Source organism: Sarcophilus harrisii, chromosome 5, assembly GCF_902635505.1.
Source record: "Sarcophilus harrisii chromosome 5, mSarHar1.11, whole genome shotgun sequence".
NCBI lineage: Eukaryota > Metazoa > Chordata > Mammalia > Dasyuromorphia > Dasyuridae > Sarcophilus > Sarcophilus harrisii.
In genome coordinates, this window is record NC_045430.1 from 179,524,301 (window position 1) to 179,546,067 (window position 21,767).

General features: G+C 34.9%; 1 protein-coding gene across 6 annotated transcripts in view; it reads left to right on the top strand.

The window, feature by feature from the left end:
• The window catches only part of MKLN1 (muskelin 1), a 289,454-nt gene extending 270,761 nt beyond the window's left edge, over nucleotides 1–18,693 (top strand). For 3 of the 6 annotated variants that reach the window (XM_031941074.1, XM_031941072.1, XM_031941069.1), the window contains 2 exons: nucleotides 5,834–5,888; nucleotides 10,625–18,693. In XM_031941074.1, the coding sequence (XP_031796934.1) occupies nucleotides 5,834–5,888; nucleotides 10,625–10,746 (177 nt within the window). In that variant the 3' untranslated portion in view covers nucleotides 10,747–18,693. Of the gene's footprint in view, nucleotides 1–1,335; nucleotides 4,944–5,833; nucleotides 5,889–7,223; nucleotides 8,109–10,624 lie in introns of those variants that run through there. The other 3 variants (XM_031941073.1, XM_031941070.1, XM_031941071.1) reach the window with 3 other exon arrangements.
• Nucleotides 18,694–21,767: the final 3,074 nt, after the last annotated feature.

Genomic DNA, 21,767 nt, shown 5'->3' on the forward strand with positions numbered 1-21,767 from the left:
ATTATCTATAGAAAACTTTATTTTTTTCATTGGTTGTTTTTAACTCCCCTTTTTTCCCCTACTGTCTTTGTCTTTGAACCTTTTGTGAGTTTCTGCTCGGACCTTTAAAAATCTCCTTTCACTGCTTTCTTTTTGACAAATTTGCTTTAATGTGTTCCAGGACTACCATCTCATTTTTTTCTTGCTTTACCTTTTGGCACAGGTGAATAATCCCATATCCAAGATCCCAGAAGAGACATGGGCAGTCTCTCTCCAAAGTAGTTATATCCCTTTACTAAGGAAGAGGCAAAAGGAATTATAATGCCTTTCAGATATTTCTCCATTCTAATTTGAGTCAGTTAGCTGGTACAGTGGATAGAGTGCTGGACCTGGAATTAGGAATACTTGGGTATAAGTCTTCCTCAGACACTTAATAGCTGTGTTAATTTTGGCAAGTCATCTAATCTCTTTCTGTCTGTTTCCTCAACTCTAAAAGTAGGATAATAAAAGCACCTACTTCTCAAGATTGTTGTGAGAATCAAATGAGATGATATTTGTAAAGTGTTTAGAACAGTGCCAGGCATGTAGTAGGGACTATATAAATTCTCATTTCTTTCCCCCAATCAGACAAGCTCTGTAGATAATTCAGAAATTTGCTTTTGAAGCAAATGAAGTAAATGAGACATCATAGACCATTTTATAAAACATTTGAAAAAGTATATTCTCATGGTTGATACTGTAATAAAGAACCATCTTAATCTGATTATGATAATTGGTCATTTACAATCTTACAGTTTTCTGGTGTGTTTTTCTAAGGACTATACTAATATTGGGCATTAAATGGTGAAATTTTGATACGATCAAATTTGACTAATTTTCCTCTTTCTTAGTAGAGGAAAAAATTAAGCCTAGCAACCAGAATGATAAATTATGAACTGTTGCATGCCTTGTCTGAAATTCTGGGGTGACTCTTGGGGAAAATTAAAATAATATTGCTTTGTTATAATATTTTCGTTTCTTTATTGTGAAGAATAGTAACAAATTGCTATGCTGGTTTGCAAATATATCTATTACTTTCTGGTTGACAGCCTTTGGAATTCTTGTAGATAAACCCCCCCAAAAGCAAGGTTAATCTTATTTTCATCCAATAATGTAGAATGATTGATACAAATTAGAGAAAAAATCCAGAAGTTAATATTTTAGATGACCATTAAATTCAAATATAAGTTATTAATTTGTGTCCCAAACTGAGAATCCAATATATTCTACAGGATCTTTAGAAAACAGAGAAAGAATACATTTTCAAACCTTACATTAACTATAGATTTTATATTATCTTTTTCCTTTAATTTACAGATGTCTCAGTCAGGAATATGATTTTAAAGAAAGATGGAAGGAAAATGTGATGTCACTAAATGTCAAAATGGCATATAGGAGAGAACCTCATTGAATAAAAATATTTTAATACAACACAACTTTGTAAATCGCAAATAACAAAGCAAAGATTTGATCCTCACAGAAAGTCTTTCTGAGTGTAAAGTTTTGCTTTGAGAAACTTTTTGCATGCGGATGTAAGAAAAAACCTCAAAATTTTTATTTTTTCATTTCTTTTATTTAAGGAGTTGCTAAGTCGTTTAATATGTACTCTTGTTTCTGGTTCTGAGGAAATAGAAAGAGGAGGAATGCCAATAGTCATTGTAGCCTAAGTAACGGTTACCAAGTTTGCTGTAATATAACAGTCCAATTTGAATATAACCAAGTTATGAGAAATATTTTTTCATTTTCTCTCATTTTGTCAGTTCTGTTTTATACAACAAACATAAAGGGCAGAATTCTTCAAGATTATTTTGCCTGATTGACTGATAGGTCATATTTAGCTTTGCCTAATGAGTTGCATTACAGCCTCTCTATCAGTTTATAAGAGTCTGCTGTTGTGCTTTTTTCTGTCTTTACTCATTCTGAAGACACTACTCACAACTCAATTCTGCATCATTTGAACTGCAGTTCAAAATCTTTCTGTCTGCCACTTATAGAATTGATACTGGCTGAATAAGTTTTGTCCCTGGCATTCATGCTTCCAAACTATCTTCACTCTGCTCTTTTTCTGGTATCTGGAAAGCCTCATTGCAGGTCCTTTGCTCTGTTCTGCACTAAGACAGGTTTCAGATTTCGCAAATCACTTCCAAGCACCAGGTAAATTGCAGTTGCAAACACCAAGGTCTGCAGGTATCCTAGCACCAAAACAAATGAGACTATCTCCTGGTTGTGTCCTGTGAAAACAAGAATCTGATAGCTTATCACTTAGTCCCTTCGGTTAAAAGCCTGGGCTATGGGATTGCCTGGCATGTTTCCATTTAGAACTCATCTAAAAGGAAATAGTCTTCTTTTCCCCTTGAGCCTCCAGACAACTTAGGATACATGGGAGAAAGGAAAGATTATTATGGTTGTTCCCAGTGGCAAACTATTCAGTCCCATCCCTGTTATATCTTATGCCTGCCATTTTGTTGTGGAGGATCCATTTTATAAATCACCGATTGAGGTTTAGAGAGAGGTCTCTGCATTTTCTTCAGGCTGATGCTTTGTAGAAGAAGAATTCATAACCCCGAAAACTGTTATTAACTTTTTTCTTTCTTAAAAAGTAAAATAAAAAACCAGACCAAAACAAAACAAAAACCATAACAGCATTGCAAATAAATCATTTCAGCTGTGTTGGCTATAAGTCGGCCAAAGAAAATAGACAGCTTGTTCTTAAGGCACTTGTTTGGCTCAGCAGTGCAAATGGCTGATAATAAGAACAGATTAATATAAGAATAAAATAAGAACAGAATCAGAAAAAGATAGTACCCCAGATTAAGACAAAGCTACTTTTTATTTATGTCTTAATTGTTCTCTTTATTGATTGACAATAGAGAAGGTGAACAATGTCATCTAGAACCTAGATGGTAATATTTCTCAAGCAATGAGCCCATTATACTAAATTTTTTTTAATCCTGCTAAGACTACATTCTCATTCATTTGTTGTTTTCCTGTGGGAAAAAAATACAGTATATTATTTTTGGGCCAGCAATCTGGTAATATGTGTAAATATCTGGAGATAACCATCTTCTGAATTGTTAGCAAAACACTTTAGGTCTCTTATTTTTTAAATTCAACTAGTGTATTAGAAACTGGCTATAACCAGAATAACTGCCAATACTTTTCTGTGCCTTAATTCTCATTGTTTTGTTCCTCTCTGCTGAAGTTATGCTATGTTTTGTATATGTTTTTGTATATATGGATTGTTATTTCCATTGTCATGTTAGTTAATTGTATAGTTTTCTTCCATTTTCATCTGTTTAAATCTGTGTCCTCACCTAAAAATGTGTTGCTCTAGTTAATTGCTTAGATCTCTTCCAATCCTCTAAAATTTTTCATTAATCTGCTCCTGACTGCCAACCTCTTACTATTATGTACTAGAAGTGGCTCTTTATTCTATTGCTGTCTGTAAAATCTAAACTCTAGATTAGATAAAATTGAAATCTTAATCCCATGAGAATTTCTCCAGAACATACCATTAGAAGCAATATCCAGATCATTGATAGTGTTTATCTATACTTTACAGGGGGAAGGGATCAGTAATTGATAAGAAACCAGAACTGCTTGGTGAAAATTATTTTTGTTTGCAACTAACCTAGGAATTCAATATTCCAAATAAAACAATATTTCTTTTAAGATAAAATTGAAATCTTAATCCCATGAGAATTTCTCCAGAACATACCATTAGAAGCAATATCCAGATCATTGATAGTGTTTATCTATACTTTACAGGGGGAAGGGATCAGTAATTGATAAGAAACCAGAACTGCTTGGTGAAAATTATTTTTGTTTGCAACTAACCTAGGAATTCAATATTCCAAATAAAACAATATTTCTTTCTCCCCCAAATAACCTATATTATCTAGCCTTCCATTTTCTATAATGTTGTCTATTAGAATTATTAATAATTATCTACTATACCATGGCCATAGGTCCTACTTAATTATATGTTTGGTAGTTTTTCTCCCTATGTTCTTATGTAATTTAATAGTTTTGAAAAGTATTTGTGTTTTATTAATACAGTGAATTGAGAAATAATATTTAATTACGCCAAAATGGAGAGGTTATGTTAATGATATTGCAGAGTTTAGGACACAAACAAACAAAAAAGAATATATCCTTTAATTATGGAAAAATCATTTTGGTCATTAATTATAAATAAAAGGGAGCCTATTCATGAGGAGGGGAAAGGCATTGCTTTCTAACATTTTGGTTTTCAAAGCTTCTTAGGATTAAAAGAGTCATGGACAAAGGGATAATGTGTTGATGTGCAGGAAAAAAGCAAACAAAATACTAAAAGAATTTAAGGGTCATAAATCTTAGAAGAGACAGATGATGATAAATTTGTGATTAATGAGTCCAGAACAAGACAGTTTATAAATATCTTCTTTCTTCATAAATGAAGCCTTGGAAAACAGTAGGGCCAAATGACATGACATAAAGTCAAGACAAGTTTCATTATATGTAATGTTAAGCTGGAGGTAAGTTCTTAACAATAGAAAAAGTTGCATCAAATGAGATATTAATCGTAGGACAGGATGCAGGACCAGTTAGTGATCAGGCAGGAGTCTGAGAAGATCTGGAAGTTCTTTGCCAGTACTGTGTCCTTGCTTTTCAACTTGAATCTCAGTTGTTCTTTTCTGTTCTTTTCCTCCTTTTCCTTTAGCCATGGACCAGCTCATGTCACAGTGAGATGCTCGCGCGCACGTGTGTGTGTGTGTGTGTGTGTGTGTGTGTGTGTGTGTATGTGTGCGTTTCATCATAGTTCCTGGTGAAGCAAATTCTTGGAAATCCCAAATAGGCCTCATAGAAAAGAAAAAGCATCATGACTGGTCTTTAATAACTACTTTATATACATAATTTAATAATTATTTCATATGCATAATGATTTGTCTAAATTTTAAATTTCTACAATTTTAATTTATTTAATAATTATTTTATATATAGCTATCATCAAAATTGATGTCACTTCATTTTCAATCAGGACCTTGCCAAATCTCTAAAATAGTCCTTGAGTTTCAAAGGTTTGCCTGTAAGCACCACATACATCCAAACAACTGAGACTAATTGCTCACCCCCAATAACTTTAACTGCCTTAACCTAGTGACACCGGTGTCTCAAGTGAAGAACTATATGAACCCACCCTCCAATTAAATCTTTTCTTCAAATGCCAGCTTTCAAAGTATATTGAAAAGTTTTCTTTTGCCCACTTTTGCTTGATTGCTAGTATTCTAGAAGTTCCCATCATTTTTCATTGCCTCTGTAAGATTTGTAATAAATATAAAATATTTGATAAGTTCAGTAAGAGCTAAAGAGATTGCTGGACTGCTCTGAGAACATGACCATGAATTTATAAACAACTTTCTGGAATATGTAATCCATTTGTTAGTTGTTGGTTTGACATCATTTTTTTCTTCTAAAACTATTGTCTTTTGTGCAGTTAATGAAGTTATTTTTAGAGTAAGATGACAGGGAAAGTAAGAATGTGTATTCATATAAAAATTAATAATTATTGAAATCCAAAGACGTGCTACATATGAATACATTAATATACTATTGATTTTTAAGAGGAAATAAATTCTGCTTTGTGTGTACAGATGAGAAGTGGTCCAGCAGCAAAATAAGCATATATGCTACTTTTCCTTCCACTTTTCAGTGATAAAGTTGATCAAAATTGTACAGATAGGCCTATTCAATTGCTGTTCAAGGGTTAGAGTTATCAGGGTTATTGCTCTAATATGAGCTTTTACACTTGGTTCTAATTTTTTCTTCTTTCCAGTTTCAGCTCCTAGCTTCAGCTCTGTTCAAGTCTGGCTCAGATTTCACAGCACTGGGTATGTATATCTTAAAGCACTATTCATTTATTCAGTATGTCATACACTTTGGGGAAGACTGCATTTGGGTATCTTTCAAATACATTGTCTTCGAGGTTAGATGTTAATCCATCAAACAAATGGCATTTCTCCTTTACTATTTTAGGGTGTGGAATACACACAATTTCAAGGCAACATGTCTGGTCCCTGTAGCATTCTTGCTTTAAGTTTATTTTCCAAGTGTCAGTCACCAGTGTTCTTAAGATCTGGGTCTCCATGGATCAGTTTGCAGCTCCTGTTACACCAGATGCTGTGCTATTATGCAAACAGAAGGCAACAGAAGCTTGGTCAAAACAAAGTAATTTGTATCACGTTGCTTTGGAATCCAGCGGCAGTATTGCTAATGCATTTACTGTGATAAGTGTGCAGATGGTTGAAGCTTGTTCTGTGGGCAGTGAAATTGAAGGTAGCAAAGAGTGTATGTAGGACAGACATGGAGACCAATTCTTCAGGATCTTACCAGCTAATGTTTGAAAGTACTCAGAAATATCTTTTTTCAGAGCTCTGTTTTGTACATTTTGAGGTCTCCATTGTTAAGCTGCTTTAGTTAGTGTTATTATATTATGCTAATGGTTTCCAACACCAAAACATGAATTATTTGTAATATTGTAAGCTATAAATCATAAGTCTGGGGCCAACTAACTGGGACGCAGGATAGACTGCTGGGCCTAGAGACAGAAAGACCTGATTTCAGACTGCTTTGTGTCCCTGGACACATTGCTTCATTTTATTTGCCTTAGTTTCCTCAACTGTAAAATGGGCATTTTAATAGCACTATCTTTCATATGATAATAATTGTTAAGTGCTTAGCACAGCACCTGGCATGTAGTATTTGATAAATGTTAACATGTTATTATTATTAATAATGATAATTATCTAGCACTCATATCTTATGTAGTTTTTTGGGGGTTTTTTTCAGTTTTTATTATTAGGAAAATGCATTAATTGCTATCTATCTCACTATTCTGAGTTTTAATCATTAATATCTAGACACTACATGTTGGAATTCTACAACTTTCTTGTACTAATGTAAACTATATTCATGAAATAATTTAACTTGACCCACTGTTGTTAAGGAATTATTTAGTGTTAGCATTTGGCCAATATTTGATCTATTGAATTAATTTTATAGTAGAAGTGAACTTATGGTTAGCTGATTTTATAACTACCTTTCTTTTGGAATACCTATTGCAAATGACAGTTTGGGGCATCTGTTAAATGTCATTTTTTTCTCACATTATTCTATTGAAACAATTTGATTACATTTTATTGTTTTCTTCATTCCACTGTTTTTAGTGGGATAGAGAGAGAAAAAAGGTAGTGAATGGCTGCTGTAGAATCAACGCTTGGAACCTCCCCTAGTACCTAGAAACCCTTAGCCATGTGCCCTTAGCTTCATTTCAAGTAATATGCTGCAGGAGTGTCTGACACCTGCCTCTGCAAAGTATGGTCCTGGTGAGTTCTTAAGAAATATGATAATAAAGTAGTTGTGATTCCCCATCACTTTGGGAAATCACAAGAATTTTCTAACTCAGTGCTATATGAGAGACCATTGGGTCCCATTCTTTAGGAAGTACCCTCTGCATGTTTATTAATAGAAATGGGGTGTCTTGGTGCCTAGTTGTGGTCTAGCAAAAGAGCCCAAAGTACCTCAACCAGTTGCCATAATTTTTATGATATTAGGAGATGGTCTGCGTGCTAAAATATCTTCATTTGGTTTATTAGAGCCTCCAGGATAATAATCATTTCTAGATAGTAACTGGATATAAAGTGATTGTGGCAAATAGTTTTAAATGCCAGGAATTTTGCCTCAAAAGAGTTAGTTTTCACCCCATGGATAATGTATTTTATACCCAGTAATATCTCCTATTCCCCTTGGTATGACCCAACATAGCCAGATTCATTGCAGATACTTTGGGGAGACTTTATTGCTGTGAATAGTCTCTATCTTGATGCAGAACTAAGTGCTTTCTCATACTATGCAGTTTTCCCAAATACTCCAGAAAAGATCCTACATAGTATTCTGAGGGTTATCTTGTTCTTTTACTATCTCAGGGGTATCAGCTGGTTGTTCAGTGGATAGGGGGAAGGGCCTCGGGTCAGGAAAATCAGAATTTGAATCCAGCCTCATATAATTTCTAGCTTTAGGACCCTGGGAAAGTATTCTCATCTGTAAAATGTAGATGAAAGTAACTTGTTTTCCAGGATTTTTGTGAGGATTAAATTAGGTAATATTTGTAAACTGTTTTCACAAACCTCAGAGTGCTATATAAATGTTAGCAGTAATTAGAATAACAATAGTAATTATTAGTTATTATTATTATAGCACTTTAGTTGTCTATGTTTCTCATATAGTGAGAATAACACACAATGTGTTATTCTGATGTTTCATTATAGCACCAAGGCAATCCTAGTTTGCTCTACATGTAGTACTTAAATTTTAGACCAAATTATCTATATGAGAAGGTTGGCCACAGCAGCTCATGAAACAGTACAAGCTTAGAAGAAAACAGTACAAGAGGAGAATCCCTACCATGTTTTCCACTGCCTTGTCCTTTTTACTTGTAATGTCTCATTTTTAACACTGGTGAATTTGAATGAAAAGCATGAAGAAATCCAATATGAGAGCTCAAGAATTGAGTTTTCATGCCAGCTTTACTACAAGTAAACATTTGATACAATAATTCTCTTTCCACCCCTTTTATTTCTTCTCCCCTTCTCCCCTCACGAATACTTGTGTTCTAAAGATGAAACACTTCTTTCTCCTCATAAGCTTCTAGAATTATTAGAGATCTCATTTTATATTGGACGGTTTTTTTTTTTGTTTGTTTGTTTTTTTTTTTTTTTTTTTTTTTTTTTACTATCAAGAAACAAAATTAAAATCAGATGTTACTCATCATCACTTTATACTGTGTGGTTTTGATGAATACTGCTTTTACTTCACTCTCAAACTGCTGACCTCAATTACATTCCCAGTTTGTGAGGTTTTTTTTTTTTTTTAAATATGTACCTGATTCTTCTTGGTCAGATATAAACCCAAATTATACATTTTTCTTTGGCGGATTTAAATAATATTTAAATATTTTCCATTGTCTATTCGGTATTTATAAAGGTGAAAGAGTAGAAAGTAGTTTATGGATGTTAGTCATTGTCATATATTTTCAAAGTGAGTTTCTTTGGGAAACAGTTAAATAACATATGAGCCTTTTTCTTTGGTTATTTTTGGTAAAATAATGACTTTGCAAGAGTGTTAAGATTAGACTCAGCCCATTTTTGGAAGCTATGTCCTGTAGAATTCTGGTAAAGTCTGGAGACCACTGGTGAGATTTAGTAAATTGTTTTGTTTTTTTGCAAGGCATGTGACAAATAGGAAAAATCCAGAGCCTGAAGGGCATATTGGTATTACCCAGTTTTCACACTATCCTTGGAAAAATTTACAATCCTGAAATTCTATAACATTTAATAAGGGGTTAATACTATCTCATGCTACCTAAGTGCATAACTCAATGAAATGTATATTCTCTCTGTGTTTTCTCTCTCTCTGCTACTTCTGGAAGGGGCACAGTGTCTTTTGGCAAAAGCATACTAACAGTCTTAAATGAATGTTTATGAATTTTACAGATGACAATACTACTATGCTTGAGGCTTCATTTTTTACTGTTAATACCAGACTAAACTTAGCCTCGTGCTTTTCTTGGTAAATTTCGTGTCCATAGGTTTAGTATTGAATGCTGGAAGCATAGATGAAACAATTGGTGTGCCATTTTGGGAGGAAAATGAGATTTCCCGGCATTAGTCCTTTATGTTACAAACAGAGCTTGAAAGTAAACCGTCGAGATCAAAATCACAAGTCTTATAAGTCCATTTTAGTCATTGAGTAATTTGTTCTTCACAAAATACCATAACACTAGAACACAGAAACTGGATCCATATTTTCTTTCTTAAAATTGAATGGACTTATCTTGCTGTAATGATTATCTTGCAGCAGGAAACCATTATCCTTGCAAAGTTATGTTCTGCTCTTGTATTTTGTAAGGTAAAATATAGTAGACTCATAATTGTACTCCTGAGTCTGGTCTTCCCAAACTTGAATAAAAATTGATCCATTTGAAACAGCCTACATGAAAAAGTATGATTTGTATGGCTCTTTTGTGGTACCATTTCTAAGTAATGCCAGATATATTTATGCCTTCATTGAGATAACCCATTTTCCAAAAAAATTGAGTATCATTTTGAATACTAAAGAATGAGTTGAAATCCAAGAATTAAATAGTAGAGAAAGATAAAGGGAAATACATTTTTGATAAGTTGTTGCTCACTTTGGGGAAACTTCAGTCATTTTTTAGTATCTTTACCTGAACCAAGTGTATTTTCATTCTCAGAACTTCCTAAAACCGTTTCTGGCTGACACTTTTCTGGTTTTTAGCCTCTTCTCCATTCCCAGAAGTTCATTTCATTTTAACTTCACTATATAAGCCTTCTTAATTTTTAGTATGTCTGAAAACAAGCATGAATGTACATTTTTTTGTATGACAATTATTTGTATGAAAATATTATTTGTATGAAAATTGAGAAGTAGTTATGTCTGATGATTTTAGTGGCCCAGACAAGGAGAGTTTGGAACTATTTTTACTGTCTCTCATGGGTTGAGTTCTCAAATAGATTGGATGTGTTTTCTTTGTGCTTCTCCCCATTAGGTTTTTCGGACGTGGATCACACCTACGCTCAAAGAACTCAGCTCTTTGATATCTTAGTAAATTTCTTTCCAGACAGCATGACCCCTCCCAAAGGAAACCTGGTAGACCTCATCACACTGTAACTGAAGAATCATTTGACACATACCTATGAAGAAAAGAAGTCTACGTTCAGTATTTGGGATTTTGACTGTGTTGACTGACAGGTTGCAGTGATAGAGGATGCAGATCTTTGAAGGGATCTCACTGTTTTAAGTTTTGACCCTCTTCCTTCATACCCTCAGCTCACCACACTTTCTTCACCCTCTACCTAATTAGGCTAATAAAACAGAATTGGTATTCTTTCCATTTAATTTTTTTTCCTTTGACTTTTAAGAGTTATTGAATGTAAAAAAAAAATTCAGGTAGCTGTCCCTTTTTATCTTGAGGAGGGAATGGTTAGGGCATATGGGATAGGCACCACTTAAAATACTTTTTTCTGCAACAGACTGTTTTGTGTGTCTTAATTGGCTGTTTTGGTTTCTTGTGCCCTTTGCTCCTTCACTCTATTTCTCACAGCTACTTGTAAGCAGCTGTGTCATTTGCTTTAACTCCTGACATTTTTCGTGGCGATTATGTAATTCTGCAGGATGCTTGGTATTTGTTAAGGTAATGTATATGTCCATGTTGACTCGAGTCTTACATTGTACAATATGAGAAAAAAAAAAAAAAAACAGGGCTCAGATTCCTGCTCTTCTCAACTAGAATGTGAAACTTTGACCCAGGCACCTGGCTGAGTTTGGCATACCATCTTAAAATACAGTATATTTTGTAGTTACTGATGTTGATAACATCTGGCTTTTGCTCATATAAGCTTTAAACTGAGAAAGTAGAGGTCAAGTTTGAACAAGGTAACCATTTGAGAAATAGCTGAAGAAGGAAGAAAGCCTGCTTGTCGAGTCCAAGGGCCTCCATGAGGTAACTTTAAAATAGATCTCACTCGCTCTCCTGTGGAGCGCGCAGGGCAGCATCTGCAACCTGCCCTTCTGTGCGCCACGGCTTTTCATTTGGACTGGCAGAGCCACCCACCCTTTAACTCCTTGTACTTGTTTCTGTGTGCTTGATTTGTGAAAATAGTTTAAAAAGGTAAAAAGGCTCTTTTTGTCATTGTCCAGTGGAATGCAGTTTACAGTCATTTCCTTGAGTACCTAGACCCTTCTTTTAAATAGGAGAAAAGAAATGGTGCAGAAATCACTTCATTTAATAAATTCAAATACAGGTATGACAAGTAGGTTTTTCTACTTCAACTTTTTTTTTCCATGAAATTTTTCATATGTGGTGCTGTGAGTCAATGGAAAATAATGTAAGAAGCCTGCATTTGGCCTTATGCTCATCCTTGGATAGTATGTATACAGCATATGACTTACTATGCAGGCTCAACTAAAACAGGCTCAACATTAAAAAAAAGAGAGATACTACTCTTCAGTATGAGAGTCACTTAAAGAAATTATGTCCCTGGGTAGCAGTATTGGAAAGGAAAGAAGAAACTGACCTGTGCTTTCAAAAAATATCATGTAGGAATAAAACTCAAAGGTCCCTCTTTTAATCTCTCCTTAACACATGATTTTACCTCTCTTGAAAATTAATAGCAGTACATTTCCTCTCACTACAATAGATTCTAATTCTTTAAGTTTTTTTTTTAATTTTCTGAATACCCCAGAGCAATCAGAGATTTATTAAGCAGTTAGATATACATCTTATTTTGTGGGGGGGAAATTACTTTAGATTTTAATAACTTAATGGTAACATAGATTATCTGTCAAATGGTCATGTGGTTCATCATCAATTATGTCTGCAAAACCAACTGGCTTTCCAATTGAGTAAATGTAGTTTACTTACACATTTGAGAAATTTGATAAAATTCATTGTACTCTATGCCATTTAGAAACGTAATACTTGGGCTTTGCTACTAACCAATTGATTTCATTATACCCCATTGAGTTTTGTTTCAGATGAAGAAAAATACCTAAACTTGATGGTTACTTTATATTCTACTGGGTGCTTAATCTTTAGCGTCCCTAATAGGAATTGGCTTATTTCACTTGATGAAATGATTAGTTATAAGATACTTTAGATATATAGCCAAATGAAATTCTGCTGCACTCCATTGCTTATAATCACAGTGCTGTGGATCTTTATTATATTTCATTAATTCATTTGTGGATCGTTTTGATGAGGAAACTGAGTTCCTATCCTTAGTGATCTTTTATCTTTTTGCAGTTTTTTCCTTAGCACTTTTATGGAGGGGAGGGGGACAGATGAGCTTTTCTTAGCTTCATCTTTTACTGAACTATACTTGGATTTTATTCTTTTCCTTTTCTGATGTAATTTTTACATGATTTTCTTTCAGTGAGGTGGTGGGTTCCAAGTAAATTTTAAAATATTAGGCAGTCAGGGAAAGGGACATTGCTTAGATGTCATCAAAACATGATATTTTTGATATCTCTGCTTGGGGGTTTAATAATGCCAAGTAATCTCAGGAAGATGTGTAGTCTTCATTTTGTACATGAAGCCTGATTTGAAACCTGCAGGTGTATCTGTGGAAGGGGTTATGTGTCTATTTCCCCAAAAGAATGATTGTCATATTATAATTAAAATAGGGAAGCCAGTTTGTTATAACAAACATATTGTTCAGAGTGCCTAACTTATGTAAATTACAACTTGATCTAATTCCTTAGTTTAGTGCTTCCAATATTGATGGGAGAAGCATTAGTGAGTGACACTTTTGTAATACTCCCAAACAGACTTGGTGATCACTTTATTCCAAAAACTAATGTATATATCTTTCAGCTCAGTCCCATTTATTTTTGCAATGAAATAGGTACTTTCTTCCAGGAATGAATCAGATCTCTGAAACTATTTACAGATTTTATGCTTTACAAGAAATGGTTTTATTTGCAGATACACATCCTAGTTGCACTTGCAGCTTTATAGAATAGAGTGACAGAGACCTCATGTGGCCAGCATGGCTAATTAAAAGTTGACCTTTTCTTTGGTTGAGCAAAAGGAATTCAGGCTGATGTACCTACCTCTTCTTGTTAAATGTGACCATCAGTATTAATGTACGTATCAAACAAATCATTTTCTTAGGCTAGCTTTGTGTCTAAGCATAAGGAAACTATGTTTCATTAATAAAAGTGGATAGGAAACATTAATATAGTGTTGATTTTATAGCACAGCATGGTGATTTATTTAAGCCATTAAGACTGCATTCTTGAATGGTTTTCATGGGTACTAAACGTAGTGGGGGGAAAAGAATTATTTTGTAGACATCTTAATCATTCCAGAAAATTTCTCTGTCTGCTTTATAAGGGCCACCTCAGGATAACTTAGCAGAGAAAATGCCTTTTCAGAGAATAGAAATTTGAAAACAAACAAATAAAATTTCAGAAGTTGAGCTAGAAGTTTTTAGAGAAATTATGTCCAACCCTTACTCTTAGTAGGGGATGTAAGTAGTTCATAGGGAATGTGTTTCAGGTTTAAGATTGCTGTATTATTCTACCTTGTGATAGTAGTTACGTAGTAGATTTATCCTGTAATCTTATTTGTCAGCACTTGGGATCTAAATGGTAATTGTAGGTCATTTAAGTGTAAGTATTATGAAGAATATTTACATAAAAGCTGAATATTGTAAAAGTGAACTTACCTCCTTAGCCATTTGAACATTTTTAATACCATTTGAGGAATGATTGATTTCTAGTGATTCAGAGAAGAGCACAAAACTATACACCTACAACTTGAAGAGTTGATATTAATGGCTCTTAGTACAGCAGTACACCATTCTTGGCACTAGTTATTCATTAAAACTTTTTCAGTTAACCATATCTTAGTCTGCTTATTTCCTGAGATTCGCTTCAAGAATTCACCTAATTGGCTCAATTATATCTTTTATTGAATTCAGTCCATTTGCATTCCACTAGGTTTAAAATTCCTAGGAATTTTCACATTTCCTTCAGCCAAAGGCTTAGTTAGTGATACAGTGTTGTAAATAGAGAGGGTCTTTATAGCTTAGAGATGAAAATTTAAATGTTAAAGAGCAGACTTGTATGTCTAAGCTAGTTTGGCAGCTTTGTTTCCTGGGAATAATGGCTTTTTTTTAATATTAGGCAACCCTTAATTATTTGCCTTTTGCTTTAATCATTTTGATTTCCTATGTCTCTTTGAAGAGGTAACATCTTGGGAAATTTCACAAAAAAGTTTTAATAGTGACAAAAAAAACATCATTTTTAAAGAGAAGCCTATTTCTCTTAGATTTTTTTTTCTTGGTTTCCTCAAGTCCATACTAGCTTGTCAGCATTGCCCAGAAGAGAGAAACTATCTAAAGAAAAAAAGAAGAAGAAAATAGAAACAATTGTTCTGATGAAACAAATCTGCTTCCTTCGTTTCCTTATATGCAGATAAACGGGGAAAATATTTCTTAACATTTAGGAATCATCTAAAAGCAATAGAGGTGGGGTCAGTTAGTAATAATAAGAGTTCCCCAGGGCAGGTAAAAAAAAACATTAGCTTTTAAGACTCATTTGCTCTATATCTTAGTAATTTGTATGTTTGAGATCAGAGGTTAGTGAAACTCAAGTCACAATGGGGGGGAGGGGGTGTATAGTTTCTTATATGTTCTTGTTCCTATGTTTTTAATAATGTTTCTTCTAATCAAACTACCTCTGGGTTTTAAGTGTCAGTGGTATTTTGTCTGTCTTTAAAATTAGCCACAAAAGTAAGTAGATTTGAGATCTGTGACTTGAGAACTGTTTCTTTTTATTTCTGGTAAGTGTTAAATGTGAGCAACAGCACAAATCGCTGTGGATTAGTTAGTCATCATATTCAATGGTTCATTTTTTTTCTTCTTTAAAAAATATGTACCCTTTCACCAGAAGAATAGAAGGGAGTTTTGATAGTAGATGAAATTTTGGGTGGCCACAGCTTATTCTCAACAAAGATTCTAATCTTCAGATAAGTGTCAGTGTCCCTAAACTCATAAACTATAGCATAAAGGCAGTAAATCAGAGGGATCTAATAAGAGGTACTTCTTCCAAGGGGGAAATAATAATCTATGTTTATTGTCCTAAATAAAACCTTCTAGAACTTGAACTGGAACCCAGAATTAAAGATGGTGTTAATACATCCTCCATATTGGAGTATTTTGTTATTTGTAAATAAGATCTCAGCATTTCCCCAAAAACTGTCTGGTTTGATCAAGGGGAAAAAAAATGTTAATGGTTTTTTTAATTTGCCACACAGCTGATTGTTTTGACAAGAACTTGAAGAAATAAATAAACTTTAGAGGACAAAATATTATATGTATGCTAGTGACCTGGTCAATACTGCTCTCCTCTATGCTGAATGTTTAAAATGGTAACAGAGGTACCATATACAAAAGCTAACATCTTGCTTACCATTTTAGAATTTCACTTCCAGTAATGAGTTTGGATTTGTTCATCCTCCAGTCTAGATTTGGACAAGGAAAGAATCTAGAAGGAGTCAGGGCTTATCAAGAAATATGAAATAGAGCATAAAGGCAGAACAAGGGATTGGGAAAGACCATGTTTTGGGTTTAATGTTGAACTCTTTGGGCACTAAGAGTGCTGCATTTCCACGTGATTACATTTTGGGGAATGTTAGCACTCTTCCCTGAGCAAGGTGGGGTCTAAAAGTATTAGTCCAAGAAGTAATTGAAATTAACACTGACTTTATTTCTTCCTCCAGAAAAAAAACTTTTCCTTGTGAAAAATTTGTTAATTTTCTGAGTAGTCACTAGAAAGATAATTAGCCAGTTTAATTTGGACTAGAAAACATTAATACAAATGATTTAGTAGGAATAAGGAACTGGAATTTCTAGTTTGTGCTGCATTGTTATGAAAAGAGGTGACTTAAGGGACTTTTTTTTTTTGTTTTTTTGCCTCCAAAATGTCCATTTAAACACTATAACTTTGGAGAATGGCATTTCATTACTGGTCTGATGTGGAAATTATTTGTCTTGTACTTGAAATAGCTGTTAGAGGTCTTGATGAAGGGACAGGGACACAGGTGATGTGGAGTCTTGATCTGATCTAGGTGAGAGCGTTTTCTGATGAATAGTCATGCAGACCTTTGCTGATGATAGAAAACAGAAATAAAACTTTTCTTGTGCAAATTTTGGTGTCCCAGAGAACTTGGTTGTCTATGGAACCCTGTGCTGTAGTGAGCTGTGTACCATCTGGGTGGCTGGCATTCATGGCAGTTGGTCTGGATCTCTGTGCTGTCTGCCACATAAATACTAGCCTGACAATATCACCAGTCTTCAGTTCCATTTGATGCTTAATGAATGCGAATGTCACCAGTCTTCAGTTCCATTTGATGCTTAATGAATGCCAAATTAATTGGCAACAAAGAAAAAGTGTTCTGATATACTAAGCAGGCCTGTATTTATGATTAAGGTGGCTGCTCAAATAGCCAATCCAAATTCTCTCCCCCTCCACCGCAATTTTCAAACAGCTCTCAAAAAAAAAGTAATTATTGCATTTAATTATTGGCATCTGGTTAGCCTTCATTTTCTAGCTGGATGAAGAGGGGAGGGGAAAAGGAGAATTGTCATTTCATGATTACATAAATCCTAGACTAAATTGCTTAGAATAAAGCTCGTGCCCATGTTTTAAAATAAACTAATCATATATAAATTCAGGGTCTTTGTTTATTTTTTCCATGAAATGTATGAATTCTGACTTTGGCATCAAGATCCTAAGTGATTTGGGTTTTGTTTATCTTTTTCCTTTTAAGATGATTATGCCTTTGTCTGAAGCATTAATTAAAAGTCATAGAAGTTCTTACCTTTTTTTTTTTTTTTTTTGTCACAGACCCCTTCTCAGAAAAATGTTTTTCAATGTACAAAATGCAAAGGATTTGCTCTTGCATTTAGGGTAGGCCACCCAGACTCTTGTCCCCAGAAGCCCTGAAATTGCTTTTGTCAGTTTGGTAGCTCATTGGCACGCATGTGATGGCACTATGAAAGCCCTTCAATAGCTTCAGAAGTCAAGTTTACAAGTTGTGTGATCACAAGGACAGAATCTTGTTGCCACTTGGTGATATTGGGATTTAGTGAAATGAATATCTGCCCACACCTGTCTTAATTCATATGCAAAAGAAGCTCATCTGCTTTTTAAAGGCTTTATTTTGTTTTTACAACTAAATTGGGATGGAGGAAAGCAAAAAAATAGAATTCACCTAGTTGCATCCTTCTGATGGCAAAAGCAAAGTGGCTGTTTTAGTCTTTGGTTTGCAAAATGAGTGCTTTGTCAGTTGAAAGTATGCCAGAGGAAAACATTATTTGCTTTTTTCCTCTCTCAAGAAATTGTCTCTGCCCCTGAGATGTGGTGTTTGTGGTGGTCCTCAAACCAACTTAAACTTCTAGAATGTATAAGGTGCCTTTTGAAAGGAATGATTTGTGTTAATTATTGCCTCATGGATTATACAGCCCAGTAGAAGTTTCACAATAATGTCATTATTTTGATCTTCTTAATTTAGAAAGCTATATGTGTGTTTGATCAGCTTTCTATATGGGCTTGATGCATTTAGTCCTTAATAAAGCTCTATTAGGTGCACTCAAAAGACCATGTGTGATAAGGTAGGGTCTTGTTTTTCAAAAAATTGACTTGAGGGAAACTGGCAATCAAAGAAAGCTGACTTTAATACATGGAGTCATATTTGTCTTTTTAATTGACTTGGGCATCCTGGTGTAAAATAACATGTTTGCTGGCAAGTTGGAGATAAGGTAGGGTAAAAGAATCAACTCTTTTTCCACAGCCAGTAGGAAGAACCTTTAATACTTTGAGGTGGAGTTAGAGCCCATAAGCCGCGAAAACAGAGGGCCCAATAGGGAAATCACATGGAATCTATAGCCAGAAGCCTTTTTCCAAAATCTGTCTTGACACCTCAACACATTGTAATGGATCTTAGATCTGACAGACATACTTCTAGATCATATGACTTTTTAGTGCTGAAAATTTTTAATGACACTTCTTAGTTTTATATTTCCTTTAGCTTTTTAAGCATCCTAGAAATGATAGAAAGCTTGTGATAAACCGATTTTGCAAGAGAACTTTTATTTGTAGTCTCATTGTTAATACTTGGAGATTCATTCATTGGTGCCTGTCAAGGATAAAGCTTATGTACTTTGAAGTTATTCCCATTTCTCTTGGGATCTTGGGAAATTTTTTGCCAGTACAAAATCACTTTTGTTGGTTGTGTGCTGTCCTGCTTATGGTAGATGTTGCAGTTTAACAGGTTATTCTGCCAAGTGGTTGGACTAAAGAATTATGTATTGACATAAACATCTGAGTCATCTTCATTTACAAGGTGAAACTTTCAGATAGAAACTACCCCTTATGGCTTAAAAACTACAAATGTCTCTTTTTTTAAAAAAAGTACTTTTCTTTTCACAGGCTGTCAAAGTTTTTCTCTTAGAGAAATAGAGGTTAAATTATGTGGATGAGAAATAAAGATCTTAGTGAAAGCCGGTAACTTTCTCCCTTTAAGAAGTTTGCATTGATGACCTGGACAGAACCCCACATCTTTATTAGTATGGGACTCATCACTGTATAGAAGAGAAAAACCACTGTGGTCTGTCTAGTGCTCGAATCCTGCTTCCCTGCACCTATGCACTCAGGGCTGTATCCAAGGATGCCCCGGCCATCAATGAAAGGCAGGAGGAACTGTAGAAAGCCAAAACAAATAGGAGGTGGGCTTGCACCTGGAAAACAGGTCAGACTGTAGTACACCAGATCTCACTAGACATCATTATCTTGTCTCACTGAGGGTTTGGGACATCTGTGCTGGGCTCTTTTCCCGGAACACTCTTTTCTCCTCTTTCTTACACCATTCCCCCCTCCCCACCTCTCCAACATTTCCTGTTTCTCTTGTGAGCAGTAAAATACTTAATTCTTTGTGGGTTTTTTTTTTTCTTTTGAGCACAAATAATTTTCTGATCCCTGGTTTGGTGAATATGTGAGCACTACTTTGTGAATAAACGAATGAGCGATCTGCTGAACACTTAATTGTAGAATTATGTTGTATGTAATGTACATATGGAGAAAGAATGTATTTTGTTCATTTTTTTTTCTTAATAAAACATTGTATATGGGAAATGCTAAATGTGTCTTTCTTCCTCTTGTTTTTTAAGAGTTCCCTTTAAAATTGACCATTAAATATTACTCAGGCTCTCCTAACAGGGAGATCAAGAAAGTAGGGGAGGAAGATAATTTATGTCCTTAAACAAATTATTGAGAATTGTCTAAACTACAACACATAGAAATAAAGAAGTAGGTTTTAAAAACTCACTTAACACAACAGACAGATTTGGATTGAACTTTCATAAACACTTAGGGGGGCTCTGTAGTTAAAGGATCCTCTGTAGTAAGTTCTTTTGTGAAGTTAACGCAAATAAATAATCTGATCTCACAATCAAATCCTTATATACTGAGTTTTCTTTAGGTAGAGCTTATCTCTTTCGCAGTACATCCTATAAAAGGAATTTAAGTCAAGGGTGTAGTGATCCTTGAAGTTCTGCCTATGGCTTCTCGGGGAAAGAAAAAGAATATTCTAGAAATGGGGTGGGATGGTCATAAAGGTCCTGAGTTTTTAAAGAATTGTTTTTAATTGCTGCACTAATTCTCTAGGTTCTTGTACATGGTTCAGGTTTGGCTGCATGAAACATGTAATCCCGTAAGCTACTTCCATGATTCTAAGCTAAAGATTTTTTTTTTTCCTGTCCCTTCTTATCTGGCTTGTGTTCTCCTGCATATATCATATCTAGCTCTTCTAGGATGGGATGTTGCTTGTTTGGGGCAGAAAATTTCTTAAATTTGTAAATCAATTTCCCTACTTCATTTGGAAGCTGCTACAGGAAAGAGTGATGGAGGATAAAGCCAGGAACGTGGGAAATAAATGGTCTATTCTCCCTTACTTTATTTTTACTGGCTCTAGTTGGGATGACTTTTAGCAGTCTCAATAATGTTGGCCATAAATTCTTCCCTAATTAATGCTCCTAGGATGGAATCCCTCATCACAACAGGCAAAAAGTAGGGAGACTTCCATAGGCATAAATGCAGATCCTTCCTAAGAGAATCTACCCTCTCCCCTCAGAAGTGCTGTGGTCCTACTAGAGAAGTCAGGAAAGGCGACCAGCCTACTCACTATTTCACACTTAATATAGTGCTGGAGCACGGCAACATCTTTTTCATACAAATTCTCACTTGATTCTCAAAGCAATCCTGGGTATAAATGCTTTTGTTCTTGGTTTTTGATGAAGAACTCGAGACTTAAGGTTAAAAACCTTGCCCAAGGTGCTGCAGCAAGTGTCTTAAGATGTGGTTCTTGTTTTTTATAAACCTGGGCCTTCCCAACTCCCAAGCTCAGAGCTTCTTTATATGCTCTGCTGTGTATAGCCCACGTTCTTTATCGACAGTCCTTTGGAATGACTGAATATCTGGAAAGTTATGTTCCTCTTAAATCTTTTAAATCTAAATGACCTTTTGGTACATTTGTACCATTTTAATACTGGAATGGGAAAGTGGGGATTTTGTGTAGTCCTGGGATTGTTTCTAGTGGCCAAATAAAGTGATCAGTACCACTTATTTCCTCTGCCTCCCTAGTAGAGTAGCCAACATCGAGAGAAGCACCCGATCCATCTTTCCCTGCTGCAAAAGAGGAATTAGAAATGACCAATCCAAGATCTGTATTGTTATGTGGAGGCAGCTGGTGACCCCACAGAAGGGCAGAAGATGATAGCCCATTCCCAGTGTTGCACACCGAGATGTGTGCGCGGTTCGTTTAAAAACTGCCTTTAGGACAGACGACAGCACTTATTTATTGGGTCAGATCTGTCCAACAAGTATCATCCCCAACACTACTATCAATGATGCTATGGCCTTGAACAAGCCATTCAACTTTTCTGCCTTGACTTTCATTAAGAAGCTGTTCCACATCTGTCAGGAAGGCAGAGCTTAGTTGACTACTACAGCACCCAGCTGCTTAAGTATCCTTAAGGAGGAATACAAGATAGGGTTGTATCAAGGGTTGCAATTACTTTTCAAAAATTAAAAGCAGACTAAGAGCTTTTAAATTGATTGGAATACTG